Raw genomic sequence first — 20,479 nt, forward strand, 5'->3', positions numbered from 1 at the left:
CCCTCACCTCGGGCACAGTCACTCGGGGGCCAGTCATTACATACTCGGTCTAGGGTTGATCATCAGCGCACATTGCTCCAGACTGCTCTGCTGGCTCTTGAGATAGGCTTTTGTGACCGCCGCGATGTGCTTCAGAGCATTCTCGTCCGCTTCGTTCAGTTCCACCGACTCCAAGCCCCTGTCGACGTCGAACCGGTGGTAGATGTCCGACCTTCCAGCGTTCTTGAACCTGGCAAGCGAGTGTCAGAAAGAGAGTTGCTCTGAGAAACACGAATCGCGCGCGACGTGAATGAGTTATTTGCGACGTGCGTACCTGTACTCCACGTCCAGATGCTCTCTGTGGCAATTGGTCGCGATCTTGACGCAGATTTTGGCGGCGTCCGTGATGGACGTGATCCCTTTCGGCGTGATCTTGGATTTGAACGAGTCGCTCTCTCGATCAAACGTCGGGCGACCTGCGCCAACGGACACGAAGCACCCGACCTCCGCGACGGCGTTGGCCAACCGCATCGGGGACTCGACGGACTCGAGCTCCTTCAGAACGACGCCGCTGGGGTTGTTCTTCCCAAAGGCCCCGTCGACGTACTCGACGCCGTCGATCGTGATGGAAGGGAAGAATGTGGTCGCGGCGGAGGTGGCCAGGCAGGCGTCGACGACGGAGCAGGCCTCGCTGGCGGCCCGGACGCCGTAGCTCCGGAAGAGGTATTCATCTCCAGTGGTTTTCGACACGGAGATGACGGCGACCTGGAAGAATGTTATTAGTCAGGCAAAGAAAGGAAACAACATGGTGGTTTGGGGGGAGGGGAGAAGGTTGGTCCACGACATACCGGGACGTGGCCACCGGCGGACGCATCCGCCTCGTGGAGGGTTTCTTGCCCGGCCTGGCTGCGGATGACGTCCGCCAGGCCTTCCCTGTTGTGCTGGGAGCCCTTGAGGACGAGCCTCGCCGTCCTCCACGACGAACCTCCCGAGAAGATCTTGGCGCCGAGGTCCCTGAACAGGGCCTCGCACTCGTCCAGCGTCTTGCCCAGGCGGCCGATGAGCACGGCGACGAGGCCGCCCGTGCTCGTGCCGCAGATGTAGTCGAAGCACTGCGCCGGCTCGGGAGTGAAGTCCAGGGAGTTCTGCAGCCGGACTTGGAGCATCAGCTCCTTCAGGATGCGGATCTCGGCGAGGCCGCGGATGCCGCCGCCGTCGAGGCAGAGGATGCGGGGCTGGGGCCGGCTGGCCATTTCGGCGGTGTCGGCCTTGGGAGAGTCTTTTGGAATCTACCTGGCAGACTTGGGTTAAACCTCTCACAACCTTGTGGGTGTTTGTGGCTTCAGTTACCTCTGACGATGAAAGAGATGAGTGAGCTGAGAAACGAGGCCGCCGGAGGTGAATACCAAGAAAGGCCGGCGCGTAGCCTCGTTCTTCGTTGGTCGTTGGTCGGAGGCGAACCATTCGAGCTGAGCTGCAGAAGCAGGGATTATCTCACCACACCACGCGGTGCAGCGAATTAGCATCGTGATCATGCAGGTATTCCCAAGGCTGCATTACGCTAGACCCGACTTCTGCGACTCGATATGCCAAGTGTACTGAGATAACCTATGGGCTCGTCTCGACCAGCCAGTGGAGGGGTAGATGTGTAGTATGGAGAGAGCAAGGAATCGAGGCACGACACAACTCTCGGGTCTTTGCTGCCGCATTGTGTACTTCCACGCTCACCCGCGTAGCTGAGCGAAAGTAGATCGGGAACCCGGAACTCGCGCAATGTTCTAGATCGATCATCGGACCCATCATTGTTTCAGTCAGCAGCATCAAGCGTTCAGGGGTAAGAGCCTTATCTTGACGCCGCATTCCATTGAAGGTAGGAATGTGTTCCACAGGCGAGACTGAGTTGCAGACACCACGCTGTGGGTTGTGAGCCGCAATCAAACCCTAATGTATCTATCCCTTTCCAATAGATTATCTCTGGCTGGCAGATCCAGTTGTGGAATCAAATTCAGAAGCATGACACAACGTTGCAGTTGAGCATCTTGAGATGTTTTTGCGCCTGAGTCAGCATCAGCGGATCCCCTTGACGGATCTCATCAACCGGCGCCGATGGTTTAGTGGTAAAATTCTCCGTTGCCATCCAGCAGCGTCGGGGAGCCGGGGGTTCGATTCCCCCTCGGCGCAGTTCTTTTGTTTTTGGCAGTAGATGAGTGAGGGTGGGTGGAGGAGGAGGCTCCGATTGATTAGTTAAGTCTCTCTCTCTCTTTCTGTCCTAGATAGAGTATTGGAGAGACGGAAGGAAGGCTTGGCGATGACGGTTTTTATTTGACACTATGTTGATATGCTTTGCCGCTTTACACACTTACCTTACTTGCTTGCTTTACTGTCCACATTGCAATCGTGTCATGGCCGCCAACGGGCTGGACCGAGTCATGCAGCAGCGATCGACATGACGGTTCAGAGCCACCCATCACTTCCTCCACGCTTCTCAGCCGGGGACGGATTTAATGTTCTTGTCATATTCATAATAACCGTCCGAGACAGACGCCGGGGCAACGGAACCTCCGAATGACGCCGGCCCGGTCCGTGGAGACAACGGATCGACGCCGGATGGAAAATCTGACGGGTCGCTCGCTCCCCGGCCGCCAGCGGGGTTTTTGGACAACAAACTTCCCTCGGCTTCTGGTTTCCCCGCACCAGGAAGATTAGCTGCCTCGGCAGTCCACTCCGTCGCCTGTCTGAGCCCGAGTTGCGGCAGTCGAAGAAGCCATCTGCAAGAAGCCTGGAATCCTTGAATACGGTGGTGGATCCCCCCGACTGGGTGTTGGCTGCAAGGTGGGAGGGATCCCACCGGCATCGGAATTAGCCTCTCGTCTGGGCTTTGGTCTGAAAAGGCAATAAATAGTCCTTTCATTGGTACTGTGGTCTAACAAGTGGAAGGGGAAAATGCTAGAAGAGCATCTGGCCGCTGCTGCTCTTGTAATCGCAGCTAGATGGGCCAAGGGTGCCGTCGGACCGACGGGATCCAGCTTGAACGGCCATGGGGAATGTCGCCGGCTCGAATTTCAACGTTCGTGGAGTTGGCAACCGGGCAGGCAGGCAGATAAGCTATCCGTCAGCGAATATTTCGAATAGTCGCGAATGTTAACATTCCAACAGGGGGGGGGGGGGGGCTCGTTTAATGCCATTTTCATGGTAGCGGTCGCCGTCAATCGACTGTTTCAACATCCCTGGACGTCGGGTTTTGCTTCGCTGGGGTCTCCCAGAAAAGGATGGAAGTGGGTTCATCTGGCGATGTGTACAAAAGAGATGCGTCTCCCGTCTTCCCACCTCGAGAGAGTTGATAGACTTTTTTGCCCTTTTGGAACTCACGCGCAACGCCAATTTATCCGCTATCTAGAAATTGTTTGCTTTAGACTATCCAGACATTGAAACTCACGTACGTACATTGCACAGACACAGAACATGGCGCCCAGGAGATTCGCCGCCGAGGATGCGGACCCCACGCCGCTCGCGGAGCCTCTCCGGTTTGCCTTCTCGGGCAGAACGGCCAAGAACCGCTTCCTGAAGGCGTCCATGTCGGAGCGCCTGGCGACATGGGACGCCGCGCACCCCGAGGACCGCGGCGTGCCGACGCCCGAACTCATCAACGTCTACCGCCGCTGGGGCGAGGGCGGCTTCGGCGTCATCCTCTCGGGCAACGTCATGCTCGACTACGACCAGCTCCAGGCCGCCGGCAACCCCATTATCCCGCCCGCGGCGCCCTTCGAGGGCGAGCGCTTCGAACGCTTCCAAAAGCTCGCCGAGGCCGCCAAGAGACACGGCAGCCTCGTCCTCGCGCAGCTGAGCCACCCCGGCCGCCAGGTCACCGCCAACATCAACCCGCACCCCATCTCGGCGAGCGACGTGCAGATCGAGGGCGAGGTCATGGGCATGACGTTTGGCAAACCGCGCGCCATGGACAAGGCGGACATCAAGAGGGTTGTGGACGGCTTCGCGCACGCCGCCGAGTACGTGCATAGGGCGGGCTTTGACGGAGTCGAGCTGCACGGCGCACAGTGAGTCTAGGGTTCCATTGGCGAGGTCTTTTCTTCCGAGGAGGAGAGGGGGGAAGGGGGGGGGGGAGGTTGTTAAGTATAGCTCTCCGGAGCCACAGAGAGGAAGAAACCAGAGAATGAGAAAGATGGTGACTGACGCGCCACACAGCGGCTACCTTCTCGCGCAGTTCCTCTCGCCGGCGACCAACAAGCGGACGGACGAGTACGGCGGGTCGCTCGCCAACCGGGCGCGCATCATCGTCGAGGTGGCCGACGCCATCCGCGAGCGCGTGGCGGACCCGGGCTTCAGCCTCGGCATCAAGGTCAACAGCGTCGAGTTCCAGGACGGCGGCTTCAGCACCGACGACTGCCGGGCGCTGTGCGCGATGCTCGAGGGCCGCGGCTTCGACTTTGTCGAGCTGTCGGGCGGCACGTATCAGAACCTCGCGTTCCAGCACAAGCGCGAGTCCACAAGGCGGCGCGAGGCCTTCTTCCTCGACTTCGCCGAGGCCATCATCCCCGCGCTCGACAAGACCAAAGTGTACGTCACGGGCGGGCTGCGCACGACGGCGGCCATGGTGAGGGCGCTCGAGACGGTGCACGGCATCGGGCTGGCGCGGCCGGTGTGTAACGAGTTCGACCTGCCGCGGATCCTGCTCGAGGGCACGGCCAAGAGCGCCATCGAGACGCTGCTCGGCGAGGACAATTTTGTACTGACAAACTCGCTGGCCAGTACGCAGTAAGTTTTTCTTTTAGTGTTTTTTTATCTCATTTTCCCCCCTTCTCTCTCTAGGGCCCCCCGGCAGAGTTGTCGAATCGGGGGTGGGAGGAAATCCTCCCCTGTACAGAACAAGCTGACGACCCGACAGGATGCGCCTCGTAGGCCAGGACAAGGAGCCGCTCGACGTCAGCCAGGAGAAGGGCAAGGACGTGTTTGAGAAGTTGCTGGCCAAGTGGTCCCAGCAGATGGCGAACAACGCCGAGAAGTCCAAGCATTCCACAAGACTGTAGAGGCTTCATATAGTGGTGCCGAATGCGCGCTCTTTCTCCCTAGCCTGAACTATGGGCACCATGGTATTTAGACGTTTGTGCATGGTAGATCAGGACCATGGGACCCTTATGGGTTATAGCCTCGACCCCAAGAGCCGGATGCCTGAAGGTGCAGGCCGGATTTCAGACATCCTTACTTGTTGAAAGAAGTCCGGGTATGATGTACGTCGATGTTGGATCTTCAACGCTGTAGCCCTGTGGCACGCACACCGTATGCGGCCTCGGCTTAGTGGTAAGAGGCGGAGATGTGATGTGAGCGAAGTAGAAGAATAGAAAGAAGCGACTTTTTTGAGTCTATGGGTGCCTCGATCCGATCTGCAGTTCTGCTAATGAGTGATGATGGTGATGGCAACGGTGATGGTGATGATGATAATGTTGATGTTGATGTTGATGTCGAGGGCAACGCGAATGGTCGATAGAACTACGTCGCGTCCCGAGTATCGGCGGGGGAGACTTCAATTGAGTATTCAATGAAAGCTGTTAGAACGGTGGACAGTTTAGAATTAGGTTGCCTGTATTAGATTCCTTGTGACGACATGTTCGCTCAGCTAGCTGGATGAACACCACCTCGTTGCGTGTACTTCCAGGTACATATGAGTCGTGATGGGACGGTCTGGTCTGTCTGCAGGGAAGACTCCAAACCTTGTGTTGCAGAAGATTAGACGGGGTAAACTCAATTGACTTGCCCGAGTTGGTGCACCGACCCCGAGGCCGGGACAAGATGCCGCGAAAAGGCGAGATTGATGGAAGATGTGGATTAATGACGATTGATGATTCAGGTGAAGAAGGAAATAATACAGAGTACTGATCAGCACTCACTCACTAATAAGTGAAAAAGAAGCGGCAACAAAGTAGCATAACGAAATACACAGGAAAAAGGACAACCCAAACCACTACATAATGACTCAGCGGGGCGATGCAGATAAGCCCCATATCGCCCTTTCCCCGCCAATACGACGTCGGGACTTCTTCCCCCCCTTGCGCATCCCATCGTACCCCTGTTGCTCCTTTCCGCTTCCAGGGGGCTTCCAGGCTTGATGCACTAAATCCGGCGCTTCTGTCTGTCACCGGCCCCCTAAACTCGTTCCTACTCATCTTTCTTAGTCTTCGTCCTCCTCCTCCTCCTCTACTACCTCCACCACCTTTCTCCTCCTTGCTTCCGTCACCTCCTGAACACGCCCTCGTCGCTCGCTTCACACATTCGCTTTCGACCTCGGCACCAGTAGCCTGCGATGCCGCTGAAGACCTCCGCCATCGCTCGACGTCAACACTTTCGCTAGATTGTTCAGTCACGACGCCGCCGCCGCCACCGCTGCTCACACCCAGCCTTCATCATGTAGGTTCGCCTGCAAACCACCTCCCCCAGTGACGCAATTCAGCTGACGGTCGTCTCTTCCCTCCTCCAGGATCGAACCCTCTCTTCGCGTGCGACGCGCCATCACGGCCAATGACGCCCTCCTCGTTAAGCGCATCCTCAAATCTCACCCGCGCCTCCTCCACAACCCCGACAGCTCGCCTGAGGGCCTCTCCAACTCGAACCTCCACCTTGCCGCCTCGCTCGGCCACCTCGCCATCTGCCAGGTCCTCGTCGACCTCGGCCACGAATCCCCCGAACCAGCCCTCAACGAGCACCATCAGACGGCTCTGATGCTCGCCGCCAACGCCGGCCACACGGACGTCGTCCACTTCCTCTGCGAGCGCACCCCTGACGCCATCCTGCGCCGCGACGTGCGCTGGCGTGACGCCATAATGGAGGCCAGCCGCGGCGGCCACGACACCGTCCTGCAGATCCTGCTGACCTACGTGCCCCACGGCGCTCAGGAGGCCGTCCAGCGCGCCGACCTCGACGGCAACACGGCCCTGCACTTCGCGAGCAGCAACGGCAACCTGCTCGTCCTGCGCACCCTGCTCGCCGCCGGAGCCGACGCCGAGCGCCGCAACGCCTGGAGCTGGACCGCAATGTCGTACAGCGCCACCGTCCAGGCCGAGGTCTACCTCAAGGGCCTCGTCACCGAGGTCGAGCGCCGCAAGATGGTGAGGCAAGAGGTTGAGCAGCTCAAAAACTCGGTCAAGGGGGCCGCCGCTATCAAGGCCGGCGGCGTGCGCGTTGTCCAAGAGGATATCGGGGTGGAAGACTGATGAGACACCCTTTGCCTTGCCCGACGAGAACATCACGCCGCATGACCATTGCGACATGGGCTTGGGAGGGGAGAAAATACTTCGCGATACCCTGACCGGTAGAAGAGTCACCAACCGGAAGTGCTCGGCCAGCATTTGCAACACATCCACGAGCTCGGTATTGTCGGTGCGAAGTGGCACACGACTGGACGGGACCACGACGGATGTGCCGGGGAGCCTGGAGCCACAGGGTCGAGATAAGCGCCGATAACCCACGAGTGCCTGCATGATGACGGCGACTCCACATTCGAAGCATCCCTAGCGATGAGCAAACATGGCTACCACACAGCAACCGCTTCCGGGCGTTTTCCAGCTCGACATTTGACATGAGCTTACGAAGATGGTTCCCCCCGATACCATGATGCTGTGCTTTTGAAAGGGACATGACAGGTTTGAGCTGTCTTTAGGGGGTGGATCGCAGTATCCACTCAACGCACGCCAGCAAATGATGGAATTTGCGCGAGTGGACTTTACTTTTCACAGATGACATAACCATGACTCTTCGCTTGCATTACAGGGATTAGCCACGGCTTCTGGAAAGGGAAATAAATGGGAGAGGAAAACAAAAGGAAGGGAATTCGTCACTTGAGCCAGATGCCGACGACTTACACCAGCCGCAACTGCACACATCATTGGTAGGAGAGCCAATTCACCAGCTTTTTCTCGCCTAGGAAGAATTGCTTGGGTTTTACATGCGGAGATGGACAGCTTAGCAAGCCGATTCCCGCTACTCGCCTCTCACGGCCGCGCCTTTGCGTCCTCAACATGGTCTTGATTCACTGCCGAGCCAATACAGGCTTCATTCTCGTCTTAACTCTTTTCGCCCTGATGACTGCTTGAGCGGGTGGCCAGACGACCGATTGTCACACCCAACGTATCGTGAATCAACGACAGCGGGCTTGCGCGGATTCTTCGTCTGAAATCTGACGGCATGACAGTCACCGACTGACTGGATCATCCCTCGTAAATAACCTCTGGCAAACGCCCACTTAAATAACGCCTAGATGAATGGGCCAACTCTTCTTCCCCAACACATCTCACATCAACTTTGGCTTTCACTATTCATACAACTGTCCCTGGAGCTCATCTTGACTCTCAGTCGGCACAATCCAAATATATCGCTGTAAGCAAACACGCTTCGTCGTTGTTATCCCCAGTTCAGACTCCAGTCTCTACACCGTCACCGACTCGCAGTCACCGTGGCTTCTTACAGCTCTTCTAACACGGACGAGGAGCCGGAACACCTCCCATACCCAGCAATAAAGCTCATCATCGCCCAGTACTGGCACTGCTCGCGCGACCCTCCATTCTGGGGCTACCTCATCGTCGGCACCTTTTACGACCAGCACAACAACATCGTCTGGAGCACAGAAATCTTTGCCTTCCAGCCCGATCCGCGCCGTCGTCAAGATACTCAATCAGTCGCATCATCCGAGGCGGACGTCGGTGAGTCACCCCCAGTCGCCCGCCGTCATTCACTACGAGTCAACCGCCGGGCTGGCCTCTTGCGTCCTATTTAAACATGCTCTTCAATCCTTGTTGCTGACTTTTCTCCCAGATTCAGCATCCAACGACGACCTCAACGATCGATTTGCCCGCAGTCTCAACCTTGCCCACAGCACCCACCGTCCAAGAGATCAAGTATACGCTCCAAGATATCCATATCACCATCATCCTCACGGCCAGCATCTCTGGAGCCCGGCGCTCGCAGGACCCGTCCCCGGTCACTGGGTGACAGAATATAACCACCAAGTGGGTAACTGGGTGAACACTTGGCAGCCGAACCCTCTTCGCTTCTGAAGACAGACGCGTCCACGTGAACTGCCCGTCAACCTTACATACACACACACACAGAGAGAGAGAGAGAGAGAGACACTCGAAATCAGCCACAAAACCAACCTCAACATGTCTAACCCCGTCAACGGCTACGACATGGATCCTCGCCGCCCTCTCTTCAGCCCGAACAACGGCGTACCGATGCCGCGCTACGGCGAGGCCTACATCCCGCCTGCCGGAGGCTACGGCAACCACTACCAGTACCCATACGCCGCCTCGTACGGACCCCCAGCGCCATATCCGGGCTCGACGGCGTACATGTGGCCCAACCCGCAACATGCCGGTGGCTACAACACTTACCCACTCCAACCGGGCGGCCAGGCCTCTTACGGAGCACGTGCGGCCCAGGGCCTCCCGACGCTCGACCCGCGCAACCCGGCGGCGCACCTCGGCAACTCGACGGGCGGCACGGGCTGCGAGCCCGGCTACAACTACTTCTTCCCGGCGGCGCACACCAAGATCCACGTGTTCCGGACGTCAACCCCGCCGTGGCAACTGCCGGCTAACGCGCGCGTGCCCTTTGCGGCGTTCCACGTGCCCGTCAACACGACGCTGGCCGAGGTGCTCAAGGGCTTCGGTGCGCTCAACCCGAACCCCAAGAAGAACAAGTGCTTCGAGATCGTGCAGGCGGGCAACGGCAAGTGGTACAAGGGCCTGTGCTTCGCCGGCGACGACAAGGACATGATGAAGAAGAGCATTGCCGACATTGGATGGGACGCGGGCCGCACGGGGCTGCCGGGGCAGAAGCCCGTCGTCTGCGTGTGGCTGGTCAAGGACTGAGGGAGGGAAGGCTATGGTGACTATTTTTTTTGAGTCTTGACGCTGAAAAGGGATAAGCGACAAGTGGGAGAACTTCTGGGAGTTGGAGATTTGCAGTGTCTGAGTTCACGGGAGTCTTCAGGAGGGCTTAATTTTATCATTTGCGGGGAGTATAGGGATGGGAATATGACGTTTGGTAAGGGGGTTGCTGGGGGGGGGGGGGTCGAAATCGTCTTCTTGGTTGAATAAGGTAGTACGTAAAGCGGTCGCGAAATGAAGATCAAATCTTATCCACCCCAAGCTTAATCTTACTTTGGACCTCTTTCTACCCTGTACTCTGAACCGTCCGTCCGCCGCGATGGAGTTGAGGTGCCGCGCTACGCCGTAGGAGTTGTTGAGGAAATCCTCGCCAGTGTCTACCCCAGCTCTGCCATAACATCTGTTTCAGTCATATCTTCTCCGTCCTGTCTCCTCCGTCCCCTTTATATCGCAACGCGAATCTCATTCCTCCTTTGAGACGTGGATGGCCCTTTCCTTCTCCATTTATTTGCCGAGGCTAGGAGACATGGGTTGTTGATTTCCTGCAGACCCCCCCCCCCGGCCAGTTCGACGTTGAAATGTTGACACAAGAGCCTCGGTGTCGATGTCTCCAGGAACCAGCATGTACCCTTCTTTGATTTTATTATCCCCCTTCACTTGCTCTTCATACTTCCCAGGTTTGTTTTTGCTTTCGTAGCAGTTCCTCCCGGGGTGTGCCGGAAAACCCACCCGGTAAACGGCCCGAGCACACGGGGCTCGAACTCGAAAACAGCCTCTTCCTCCGGGCGGGGAACAGGACCGCAATCTCAGAGGCGAGACTTTCCCCGTTCAGGCCCATGGGGGTCGAGAAGGCAACACTGGGGAAGAAAATCTGCCGACTAGCGTCTTGGCTTCGAATATATCCCCGACGACCAGGCACAAGTTTGCCATGCGGACTTGCGGACATGCGGACATGCAGCCTGCTGATGGCCCCTCTAAACGAGCTCGCTAGCCGCAGCCGCGAAGAAGCGGTCGTCCTGTAATCTTGGTACGCGTTTACCCGCCTTACGGACAGGGGAGGGGAGAGGAGGAAGGGCGTCAGCATGGCTCTTCTGGTTGGAGAATCCGAGCCCGAGTCTGCTAGCGGTGAAGTCATCACCTACTTTTCCAGAAACTCGGGACCCTGGCGTAGATGAGAAACAAGCAGTGGATTCGATGCTGTGGAGTGGGAGAGGAATCGGATGATGGAATCGTTCGTGTCAGCTGGTCTGGACTCGCCCCCCCCTATTCCAGAGGTGGATGAGGCATGCGAGAACGACTGAGCGTGCTACTTATACGTCCGTGGTGGGAGTCGATTACACTCACGCTCCTGTCTTGCTTCTCTCAGTCTCGTCTAGCTTGATTCGTCTCTCTCACTTTATTCATTCGTTTACTCGGAAGTGTAGCTTTTTACGGAATTTGACTGGTTCATGTTCTAAGGGGAAAAGCTGTTACATTTATTGTCTGCCAGACGCTCCATTCGTTTTTGATTCATCGTTCGCTGTACAAACAAACACACTCGTTTCCACCAATCCCGACACCAAAATCCCAAACATGCCGTCCTTCAGCTCGACCGCGACCCTCCTTGCCCTCGCGGCCACCTCGGCCCTGGCCCTGGTCCCGACCTCCGCCAAGTCCGACCTCGATGGCTCCGTCTGGAAGGCCCTCGAGGGCCAGTCCCCCGCCGTCGTCGGCCCGCAGCGCCGCAACCGCCCCGTCAAGCGCCAGTCCGGCTGGAACCCGCCCGCCGCGCTCGCGGCGCCGCTCGCCGAGGTCTGGGATCACTGCGAGAAGACGTACGACGGCACCATCGAGAGCTACAAGGGCTGGGGCTGGGACCAGGTCGTCGCCAACAACGGCTCCCTCAACATCTGCGTCCGCTGGGACTCGACCGCCCCGGTCACCGCGGCGCAGCGCACCAAGATCGCCAGCGTCTACGCGGCGCAGTACCAGAAGTGGTTCAAGTGGGCCTACGGCTTCGACGGGTTCCCCTACACCAACATCGACGTCAACGTCGTCGGCTGGGCCGTCCGCGACGCGGCGCTGCTCCAGGGGTCCACGGACGGCATCGACGTGTACACGACCTACAAGGACCCGGACGGCGTGCCCGCGTGCGCCGTCGGCTGCGAGCGCGCGGCCCACGTCGACGGGGACTTTAGCGGCTGCGAGGCGGGCGAGGGCCGGCACTTTGACCAGTCGCTGTGGCTGACGGACGGGCTCGAGGGCGGGTTCGGATCGTACTGGGGCCAGCAGATCGGGCGGGAGTATCTGCTGAACAACATCGACTCGGAGAACGTCCATATCCTTCTGCACGAGATGGTGAGTTACTGGAACGGTGGTCAAGAGCGGAGGCGGAGTGGATGTGCTGACGATTGATTGATGCCTCGCGCAGGGCCACTCGTTTGGCCTGGATGATTGTAAGTTATACCCCTCTTGTCGATTGCAAGATGCTATACTACAGAAGAACGATTGCTAACCCGTGTGATTCAAGTCTATGGTATGATATGCCCAGCGCGCGCGTGTGCACACACACTTCGATCGGATAGCAAAACTGACATATGGAAATCACAGACTGGACGCCGACCGGCCAGAACAAGTTCATCATGCTCGCGGGCGCCTCCATGGAGATCACCGAGTTCGATGGCTGGATGTACCGCAACTGGTGGTACGAGCTCTCCAAGAACCGCGGCTGGACCAAGTCGACGACCTCGAACTCGGGCGCCGCCGCCTCCGCTTCCGCCTCCGCTTCCGCCTCCGCATCCGCCGCGCCGATCGTCAAGGAAAACGCCGCCGCGAGCCCCACTTCGGCACCCGTCGCGACTTCCGCTCCCGCCGTCTCCCCCGCCCCCACCACCGTTGAGCAATCCGATGCCGAGGACTCTTACGCTGCCGAGTCCGGTGTCACCGTCGGCAGGTGGGCGCAGTGCGGTGGAAGCGGGTACAGCGGCGCGACTGCCTGCGCCGCCGGACTGACCTGCACCAAGACCAACCAGTGGTACTCGCAGTGTCTGTGAGCGAGCCCGCCATAGCTTTGTCTGCACTGGACGTCTTTTGCTGCGGTCGGTATGCGTTGGAAACTGAACGTTTTGGGGGTGAGTGGGGGGGAGATGCGGCGGAGAGGTGTCAACGGTGCTTGTTCTGCTTCCGAGTCCTTCCTCTCCTCCCCCTCCAGCGCGCAGCTGTTGCTGTCGAATGGCCTTTTAATCTTCTTTGTGCCTATGTGTTCGGGGAATCCATGTACCTCGTTGTATATAGACATTTTTTGACACTAATGCTTGTTTGCATCACTTGTGGAATTAGTTTCCAGACTCCGTTTCTACCTGTTGCCTGATTCCCGGGGGGGGCGAAAGCATCCCTTTTACCTCAAACGACGGTCAACCAGATGCTATTTGGTAATCGTTCAGAAGCTCGTTCCGAAGCCTGAGAAGGAGAAGGTGGTCGTGCTGCGTAGTTGAAAGACCTACAGATGACGAATGGGTTGGAATCTAGGAGTGGACGTAGAGACCTAGTCCCGAAAACGATCCACAGGCCTCAGGAAGGGTTTCAAGGATGCTCAGGCAACTAAACCATGCTCAACCAGATAATGAAGGCTAAGCCGGAAGGGGGGTGATAAGCCCTATCAACCTCCAGATACGTCCTGACGTGCAGTTGTTCAGGCAAGTTCAAGTAGAGGACATCGATAGAGTCCGCACACTGTGCTCACACTCTCGACGCCATGTACCCGTATTGTACCGTTTTGTATCTCCGTAGATAGCCATTTCATTGGGGCGGACGACCGAGATAACTCTCGGCGCCGCCATGCCAAATTCAACGACACTGCTGACATAATGGTGACCATCTATCAACAAACCGAGACAAGCCAGACGAACCATCACTGCAAATGTGAGGAGCATTCGAGGCATTTTGCATGTTTTTTAGTGATGGAAACAACATTCTTACTTGGGTGTGCGCAAGCAAGTGCACAAGAAATATTCGGGGTGAGGCATACTCAAACATCGGATCCAAAAACTCTCTCAACTTTCAACCATTAAAGTACAATCAAACTGGCAGGAAGTTTTGATAGACTCAAGAAGCTGTATCATTACTCTGAGTCTCAGCTTTTCTATGTGTTCAGCCCGCCAAAAACCCGCTCTCATAACAATGTCGGCGAGATCTAGGATAGACGGTCCAGTTTAGGGTTGGGGTTAGGGTATTGCATCGTATCGGCAGCACCGAATGCAGCGTTGTCGTTACATGTTAGTGTCTAATCATCCCTCCTGATTCAGCTATTCTGTAGACCTGGTTTGGTACGCAATATACCTCCTTAGCTGTTCTTGAAATTTGACATTTTGTTTACATTAGAACTAAAATGCAAGTCCAAAAGATTGATTGATAAAAAAAAAAGGCATTTCTAGCAACTCTTTTCGTTCAAATGCAAGGATTTATTCAATGAGAGATAAATAACTTAAGTAGAAGAACAGAATTTCACATAAAAGTTCTTCTACAGCGAAGATCGTTTCTAAAGAACTTTCCCTACCTAAACTAGTAACTCCTGAACTACCACTACCTTCCCCTAAACCGGGAACAGATGGTTCTCCACCTGAATATCCACTAGTTTTAGATTAGCCTAATAAGCTGTAGGGTCAAGCTAGCTTACCCGATATTAGGCACACCTATCGCTGCGAAGCGAGGGAGGTGCACATGGGTACAAGCATAGTGACGCTGGCGAGGTATCAGTGCCGTGAGGTGTAGGAGTTGAGCTTAGCAATATAATCGTTCTGAAAGCTTGTTCATATCACATACGACCATACCCATTGGAGAACTCGGGATCCCGTCCGCTCTCCCATAGATAAGCCAATGAGGGCCGGATTAGTAGTTGGGTCGGTGACGACCAGCGAATACCTGGTGTTGTATGTTTTTGGCCTTTTTTGTGCATTCCAAGTGTGAACGATCCGCATGCCTGGTCTTGGCCCTCGACAGGGTCGGATCAAAGTCGCTTCATCTACTTTCGACTTAATCGGGAGGATAGCCAAGGGCAATATTCTTGCTCACTCCAAAACGGCCCACTCGGAACTGAGCAGTGCCAGTATTCGATTAGCGGCAAACATAATCATGATCAGTCTTTTGAGTTTCCATCTATAACTACGCTGGACCATTCGCTAGCTCCTTTCCCTCCCTCCTCCGACACATCACAACCCAAATGATAACTGTCACTCACACTTCGGCACAGAGCTCATGACAGACAACGAAATGCGAAGTAATTACACATACCTTATATCTTGCTTACTGTTCCACTTGATATAACAGTCGAGTCATCCCGATGAGTTGGCTTGACCCATCTGTGAGTATACAATGGATACACATCTTGAACATGTCGAAGCATGCTTCCGAACTCAGTGCAATGTTGATCGTTGTCATAATCTTGTCACATGAGTATCTCTGTATCAAAAGCGATTTCTACACCCATCTAGTACTGAAGCAACAGTGGAAAGCGTACACACGCAAGACGCTTGGAAACACACAGTCCCAAAACAGAAACAGGAAAAAGGAACATGAGTTCCCGGACGCTCTTTATTCTGGGGGCTTGGTTGAGAAAAATCACACAATAGAAACAAACCCCAAACCATATCGGAACTACTTCCTATCTGGATCCGATGCATCTTCATCAGCAACGACGTCCGCTGCATCTATGTCTGTGGTGGCAGGCACCTCGGGGACCAGTCTGATCAGGAACACCATGCACGGAATCGTAACGACCAGAATCGCGGCGTTGATGTAGAAGGGGATTCTCGGGTCGGCACCGGTCTTGGAGTTGAGGGCGTACGAGACAGCCTGGCCGGCCGTTTCGAAGGCGCGGAACAGACCGCCCGAGCGAGACGACGACCCTACATCCGTGGAGAACGTCCCGAGAATCCAGTACAGGGACAGCTGAGTCCAGTAGCCGGTGGAAAACATGACGAGATAGGGGAGGTAGGCTTCCGCCCATCTCCTGGTGTGTCTTTGGTGGCGAACTTGTCAGCTGGTTCGCACGTCATTAGATCATGGGGGGAGAGGCAACATACAGCGCGTAGTCAAGGGCATCTTCCGTCTTGCCTCCTCCAAATTTGCTGTACTCTATGCCGATCCAAATGAAGCAGGCCGCCTGTGGAATGACCCAGAAGACGAAGGAGATCCACGCCCGCTTGGCCTGCGACCAACGGGACGTGTCCAGCAATTTTCCGTAGGCAATGACCATGACAATGGTAAGGCTTGCTGGAGAGGGCGTGTCAGATCACAAGCCGGCACTTTTGTCAAGATAGCACTCACGAGTAATCAACGACGACAACGCGCGCGCCCGAACAGAGAAGTGCAGGGAGAGGTAGGTACCCATGGTCCCGCCAAAGAAGAACGAATAGAACGCGGGGATAGAAACAAGCCACGTCTAAGTTTTCTTTTGTCAGCTATTCTTCCAACCCCCAAAAGGTCTCGATGGCATGACGCTTACCTTTCTGCGCTGCAGGTGTCTCCAGAGGGCAATGAGCTCTTTCTTCCAGCTGATGTTGCTTGGCATGGGGATCTTGCTGCCATTGCGACGGCGCACACGTCTGGTGGGAGACAGGAAGACTGCCCAAATCACACCGGTGCATTCTGTCGTGTCCTCGGTCAGAGATCTGAACAACTGGAGCGAGGATGGCGCAATGTCACTCACCGAAGCCAACGAATATCAGGTAGGTAGACCACGCAATGCCTCCCGCATTCGCTCGTGAGTGGTTGTTCGAAAAGTTAATGGCACCTCCAATGACGCTGCCAGAGTTTCGCATGGCAGACCAAATACCTGTGTGATCAAGTTGTTAGCACAAATTCCAACATATGGACTGGGGCATTCTTACCCAAGTAGAACCCTCTGTCGTTGGGTTCCGGGTACGACAACATGGCAGCGGTCTCGGCCACGTACAGAAATCCGGAGGTGAATCCTCCAAGCAGCTGCGCGAATGTTAGCGATTAATAGGAGCTCCCATATGTGCGTCACCATCACATACCCTTGCGAAAAGAAGATACCAATCCACGTGATACTTTGCGCTCACGTAGTAGGCGGAACCGGCAAGAGGCATCGATACGGCGGCGATCATGCAAGACCATTTGATGCCGAACTTGTTGATCAACGGCCCGCCAAAGACGGTAATCATGCACCCGGCCATGTAGCTGAGTGCGGTTGCCATGTTCGCCAGGTACGGTGTCGAGAGGCCGCCACCTCCCAGGTTGGAGATGGCATCGGACATGGCAGGGCCCACGAAGGAAAGGCTGTTTACTTTTAGAATTGGATACCTCCACAAGCATGGCCATACATAGATGGCCACGGGCATTTGAACCTACGCCCCAAAGAGGATCATCTGGAACAGAACACCTCTATAGAATCTTGTGGACCTCGGAGCACGAAGGTAGGCTTCGTCAACCTCGTCGACGAGGCCCCCATCGTACACATAGCTGGTGCCAGCGGCATGGTCAGTCGTTTCATGGACTTCGTTGTCGTGTTTTGCTTTTGAAGGCTCCATGTTCCAGGAGAAAGTATTCGATGCGGGTCAGGAAGTGAGGTTCTGGGTTGAGGAAGAGAGCCAACTGGCATCGACTTGTATATAATCGTGTTCAACAGCTGTCGCAAATCTATCATTGGCTCCTTTCCCATGGTTCACGGTCACCAGGGGCTCTTTGAGCAGTCTGAACCGATGACGATGGCCCTTCAGTGACAACCAACCAGTGAATTGAGGTTGGCTGGTTGTGTCTGGGTTGGCTCCGCTTATCGTTGCAACCTTGCTCAGAGTCCAACAGACCAGGGTCTTATCTTGGCTATCGCGGACCAGCGTTCCCCGGGTTATCTCCAACTTTCCCCAGTTACACAGATAAGCTTTGAGGTCCGTATGGAGGATGGGTGGGAGAACTCACCAGAGGGTGGTTTAGTGTCCAGTCGATATCTACGTGACCGGGCCGGTTGTGACCTGCTTGCTCTCCTTCCTCCTTTTCCGCTCATGGACGGGGACGAAACCCATCCGGCCGGAGTCTGGACGCATGTTAGCAGACTTATCCATCGTACCTTTGCCACAAGTAACCGGGCCGGCCCTCAAACTGTTCGGCTCATTGCTACTACCTATTCCTCTCCTATCTTGAAGTCCGATCGCCGCGGACTGGAAATGGTTTCCCGCCTCAGTGCGCTTACATAAGCATCGTTCATCCCGACGAGATCTCGACCGAGGCGAGCTTGTTGACCTTTTTATTAACGGCGGCCTCAGCGGCACGTTCTACGAAAGACAACCCCCGATAACATCTACTAACGCCCTTGTTTGATCTCGGGGAATAAGCCACTCTACGCCACCATGCCCCCTTCCCCCCTCCCCGTCCCCAACTCCACGACCTCCTTCTGGAGGTCAACCCCGCACCCTCTAGACGATCATCGGTCTACCCCCGAGCTTCCAAGCCAGGTCGATATCGCAGTTATTGGTGCCGGTTATGCGGGGGTCGCAACGGTGTACCACATCCTCGATCAATGCCGTTCTCGCGGGGTTTCACCTCCGAAGATCGCGATTATTGAAGCCCGACAAGCATGTTCCGGGGCAACCGGACGCAATGGTACGTACGCCCGACCGGCTCTCTAGATGACCCCGCTGTTTTCTGACTATGGACGACTCTCGATACAGGCGGCCACATCAAGCCTGACCCGTACAGTCGGCCGTCGGGTCTCGTCGCCACACACGGCATCGAGGCCGCGACCGAGTGCGCCGAGTTTGAGGCAAGGAATCTGCCGGAGGTGAAGAAGGTGATTGAGGCGGAGGGGATCGATTGCGACTTCGTACTCACCCGTGCTGTTGACGCCTTGATGTCCGACGCCATCTGCCACCGCATGAGATCTGGAGTTGAGATGCTCAGAAAGAACGGCGTTTCTGTCATGAAGGACGTGTACTTTGCCGAGGGCGCTGAAGCGGAACAAGTAAGTCGAGAGCCGTCGGGCGCATCGTGTCATGATGCTAAACCATATATCTAGCTGTCCGGAGTGAAAGGAGTCAAGGGCTGCCTCTCTTATACCGCGGGTCACCTGTTCCCGTACAAGCTCATCCTCTCCCTCCTATCCAAAGCCGTCAGCGCCGGCGTCAACCTGCAGACCCATACCCCCGTCGAGGCGGTGACCCAGACCCCCGACAAGGACGGCTACCTGACGCTGACCACCCCGCGGGGCAAGGTCCGCGCCGCCAAGATCGTGTACGCAACCAACGGCTACACCTCCTCGCTGCTCCCCGAGTTCGTCGACAAGATCGTGCCCGTGCGCGGGATCTGCAGCCACATCACGCCCGGCAAACGCCCCGCGCCCCTGCTGCCCAACTCGTACATCGTCCGCTGGTCCGACACCGAGTACGAGTACCTGATCCCGAAGCTGGACGGGAGCATCGTCGTCGGGGGCGCGCGGTCGGCGTACTACCACGACTTGCCGGCGTGGTACAACAACGTCAACGACGACCAGCTGATCGAGTCTGCCAAGTCGCACTTTGATGGGTACATGCAGCGTGTGTTCCACGGGTGGGAGGACAGCGGCGCGTACACGTCCAAGGTGTGGACCGGGAGTGAGTCAAAGCACCCCCCCTCCAAGCTCAGCTTTGAGATTGATGGCGGGAGACTAACATTGCGCCAGTTATGGGATACTCGTCCGACGGTCTGCCGCACATCGGTGCCGTCCCAGGGAGACAGAACCAGTTCATTATCGCTGGGTTCAACGGACACGGCATGCCGCAGATCTTCCTGTCGGCCAAGGGAGTGGCGTCAATGATTGTGGAGCAACAGAGTTATCAGAACACAGGAATCCCAAGGATCTACGAGGCCACACAGGCGAGATTAGACAGTTCCAAGAACACAGTATTCGAAAGCTGGAAAGCGGCTTATCAGGGGCCGGGGGCGAAACTGTAGATTAGATCGTATTTGCTTGCAGGCGGAATCTGAGACATTCGTTCTGCTCGGTCTTTATTATAGATACAATAGCAAATGTGTGTAATAGAAACACCGTCAGATAAGATCAGGTTGTCTGGTCGTTGATGCTGTTAGCAGCAGGTGTTGTTTACGAGACAAAGTAGTCAAGCTTAGCAACACTGGATACTTATATGTAATATAGGGCGTGTTTCCTACAAAATTATTACTGTGGTTTGCAGTGGTTCTGCTGTTGAATATCAATGCACTCAGCTGAGAGACAACATCACGAAACTTGTACGGGTCTAAAGCTTTCCGGTCTGCAGAAAGATCTGACCGAAACCAAAATAAGTCTCGAGAGCAAGCTGCTCGTATTAATACAAAACCGGGTGGTGTCCTGAAAGACTTGAGAGATTTATTAAATCACATTTGGATATTGTCTGAGCCTTTTTAGCTTTATCTTCGATCCCGGTTGACGTATTTTCGCTCCACGGTTCGACAGTCCCTTGGATAGTTGACAGTTACTAGTACTGAAGCTGACCGACCAAATCGTGTATATGACTTTGTCGTAAGCCTCAGCCCAAGACAAGTGGTGCGACCAGGAACTACAACGAATTTCCTCAGTTGCCACTTACATACCTTATCTTTCTGTCCAGAGCTGCGTTTGATAAGCTCACAACATA

At 55.8% G+C, this 20,479-nt stretch overlaps 8 protein-coding genes across 8 annotated transcripts; 6 read left to right on the plus strand and 2 right to left on the minus strand.

Moving 5' to 3' along the window:
* Positions 1-5: 5 nt before the first annotated feature.
* Positions 6-1,514, minus strand: CDEST_10290 (Putative patatin-like phospholipase domain, Acyl transferase/acyl hydrolase/lysophospholipase; the record flags this gene model as incomplete). Its single annotated transcript, XM_062926448.1, has 4 exons — positions 6-229; positions 314-744; positions 828-1,268; positions 1,386-1,514. 4 exons carry the CDS (start codon positions 1,512-1,514, stop codon positions 37-39), a joined length of 1,194 nt encoding a protein of 397 aa, XP_062782499.1. The 3' UTR covers positions 6-36.
* Positions 1,515-2,821: 1,307 nt separating this feature from the next.
* Positions 2,822-5,840, plus strand: CDEST_10291 (Putative NADH:flavin oxidoreductase/NADH oxidase, aldolase-type TIM barrel). The gene is made up of 3 exons (XM_062926449.1): positions 2,822-4,034; positions 4,183-4,752; positions 4,883-5,840. Exons 1-3 carry the CDS (start codon positions 3,442-3,444, stop codon positions 5,022-5,024), a joined length of 1,305 nt encoding a protein of 434 aa, XP_062782500.1. The 5' UTR covers positions 2,822-3,441; the 3' UTR covers positions 5,025-5,840.
* A 455-nt stretch (positions 5,841-6,295) lies between these two features.
* Positions 6,296-7,202, plus strand: CDEST_10292 (Putative ankyrin repeat-containing domain superfamily; the record flags this gene model as incomplete). The annotated part of the gene is made up of 3 exons (XM_062926450.1): positions 6,296-6,326; positions 6,390-6,399; positions 6,470-7,202. The coding sequence occupies 3 exons, from the start codon at positions 6,296-6,298 to the stop codon at positions 7,200-7,202; spliced, it is 774 nt and encodes a 257-aa protein (XP_062782501.1).
* Positions 7,203-8,245: 1,043 nt separating this feature from the next.
* Positions 8,246-8,976, plus strand: CDEST_10293 (uncharacterized protein; the record flags this gene model as incomplete). The annotated part of the gene is made up of 3 exons (XM_062926451.1): positions 8,246-8,364; positions 8,455-8,687; positions 8,861-8,976. 3 exons carry the CDS (start codon positions 8,246-8,248, stop codon positions 8,974-8,976), a joined length of 468 nt encoding a protein of 155 aa, XP_062782502.1.
* A 170-nt stretch (positions 8,977-9,146) lies between these two features.
* CDEST_10294 (uncharacterized protein) lies at positions 9,147-9,857 on the plus strand (the record flags this gene model as incomplete). Its single annotated transcript, XM_062926452.1, has 1 exon — positions 9,147-9,857. The coding sequence occupies one exon, from the start codon at positions 9,147-9,149 to the stop codon at positions 9,855-9,857; it is 711 nt and encodes a 236-aa protein (XP_062782503.1).
* A 1,590-nt stretch (positions 9,858-11,447) lies between these two features.
* Positions 11,448-12,907, plus strand: CDEST_10295 (Putative Cellulose-binding domain, fungal, Cellulose-binding domain superfamily; the record flags this gene model as incomplete). Its single annotated transcript, XM_062926453.1, has 4 exons — positions 11,448-12,212; positions 12,286-12,310; positions 12,385-12,390; positions 12,465-12,907. The coding sequence occupies 4 exons, from the start codon at positions 11,448-11,450 to the stop codon at positions 12,905-12,907; spliced, it is 1,239 nt and encodes a 412-aa protein (XP_062782504.1).
* A 2,599-nt stretch (positions 12,908-15,506) lies between these two features.
* Positions 15,507-17,404, minus strand: CDEST_10296 (Putative major facilitator superfamily, MFS transporter superfamily; the record flags this gene model as incomplete). Its single annotated transcript, XM_062926454.1, has 8 exons — positions 15,507-15,870; positions 15,935-16,124; positions 16,179-16,293; positions 16,357-16,499; positions 16,561-16,686; positions 16,742-16,835; positions 16,892-17,153; positions 17,226-17,404. The coding sequence occupies 8 exons, from the start codon at positions 17,402-17,404 to the stop codon at positions 15,507-15,509; spliced, it is 1,473 nt and encodes a 490-aa protein (XP_062782505.1).
* Positions 17,405-18,070: 666 nt separating this feature from the next.
* On the plus strand, positions 18,071-19,956 carry CDEST_10297 (Putative FAD dependent oxidoreductase, FAD/NAD(P)-binding domain superfamily). Its single transcript, XM_062926455.1, has 4 exons — positions 18,071-18,473; positions 18,542-18,831; positions 18,886-19,459; positions 19,528-19,956. The coding sequence occupies exons 1-4, from the start codon at positions 18,221-18,223 to the stop codon at positions 19,797-19,799; spliced, it is 1,389 nt and encodes a 462-aa protein (XP_062782506.1). The 5' UTR covers positions 18,071-18,220; the 3' UTR covers positions 19,800-19,956.
* Positions 19,957-20,479: the final 523 nt, after the last annotated feature.

Source organism: Colletotrichum destructivum, chromosome 6 (genome assembly GCF_034447905.1).
Source record: "Colletotrichum destructivum chromosome 6, complete sequence".
Taxonomy (NCBI): Eukaryota; Fungi; Ascomycota; class Sordariomycetes; order Glomerellales; family Glomerellaceae; genus Colletotrichum; species Colletotrichum destructivum.

Bases quoted from the DNA above. Each gene is read 5' to 3' on its own strand.
- CDEST_10291 (XM_062926449.1), top strand. From the start codon at position 3,442: ATGGCGCCCAGGAGATTCGCCGCCGAGGATGCGGACCCCACGCCGCTC. The intron at 4,035-4,182 runs GTGAGTCTAGGG...CGCGCCACACAG, and splicing joins GTCGAGCTGCACGGCGCACA to CGGCTACCTTCTCGCGCAGT. The intron at 4,753-4,882 runs GTAAGTTTTTCT...ACGACCCGACAG, and splicing joins AACTCGCTGGCCAGTACGCA to GATGCGCCTCGTAGGCCAGG.
- CDEST_10297 (XM_062926455.1), top strand. From the start codon at position 18,221: ATGCCCCCTTCCCCCCTCCCCGTCCCCAACTCCACGACCTCCTTCTGG. The intron at 18,474-18,541 runs GTACGTACGCCC...CTCTCGATACAG, and splicing joins CGGGGCAACCGGACGCAATG to GCGGCCACATCAAGCCTGAC. The intron at 19,460-19,527 runs GTGAGTCAAAGC...ACATTGCGCCAG, and splicing joins GTCCAAGGTGTGGACCGGGA to TTATGGGATACTCGTCCGAC.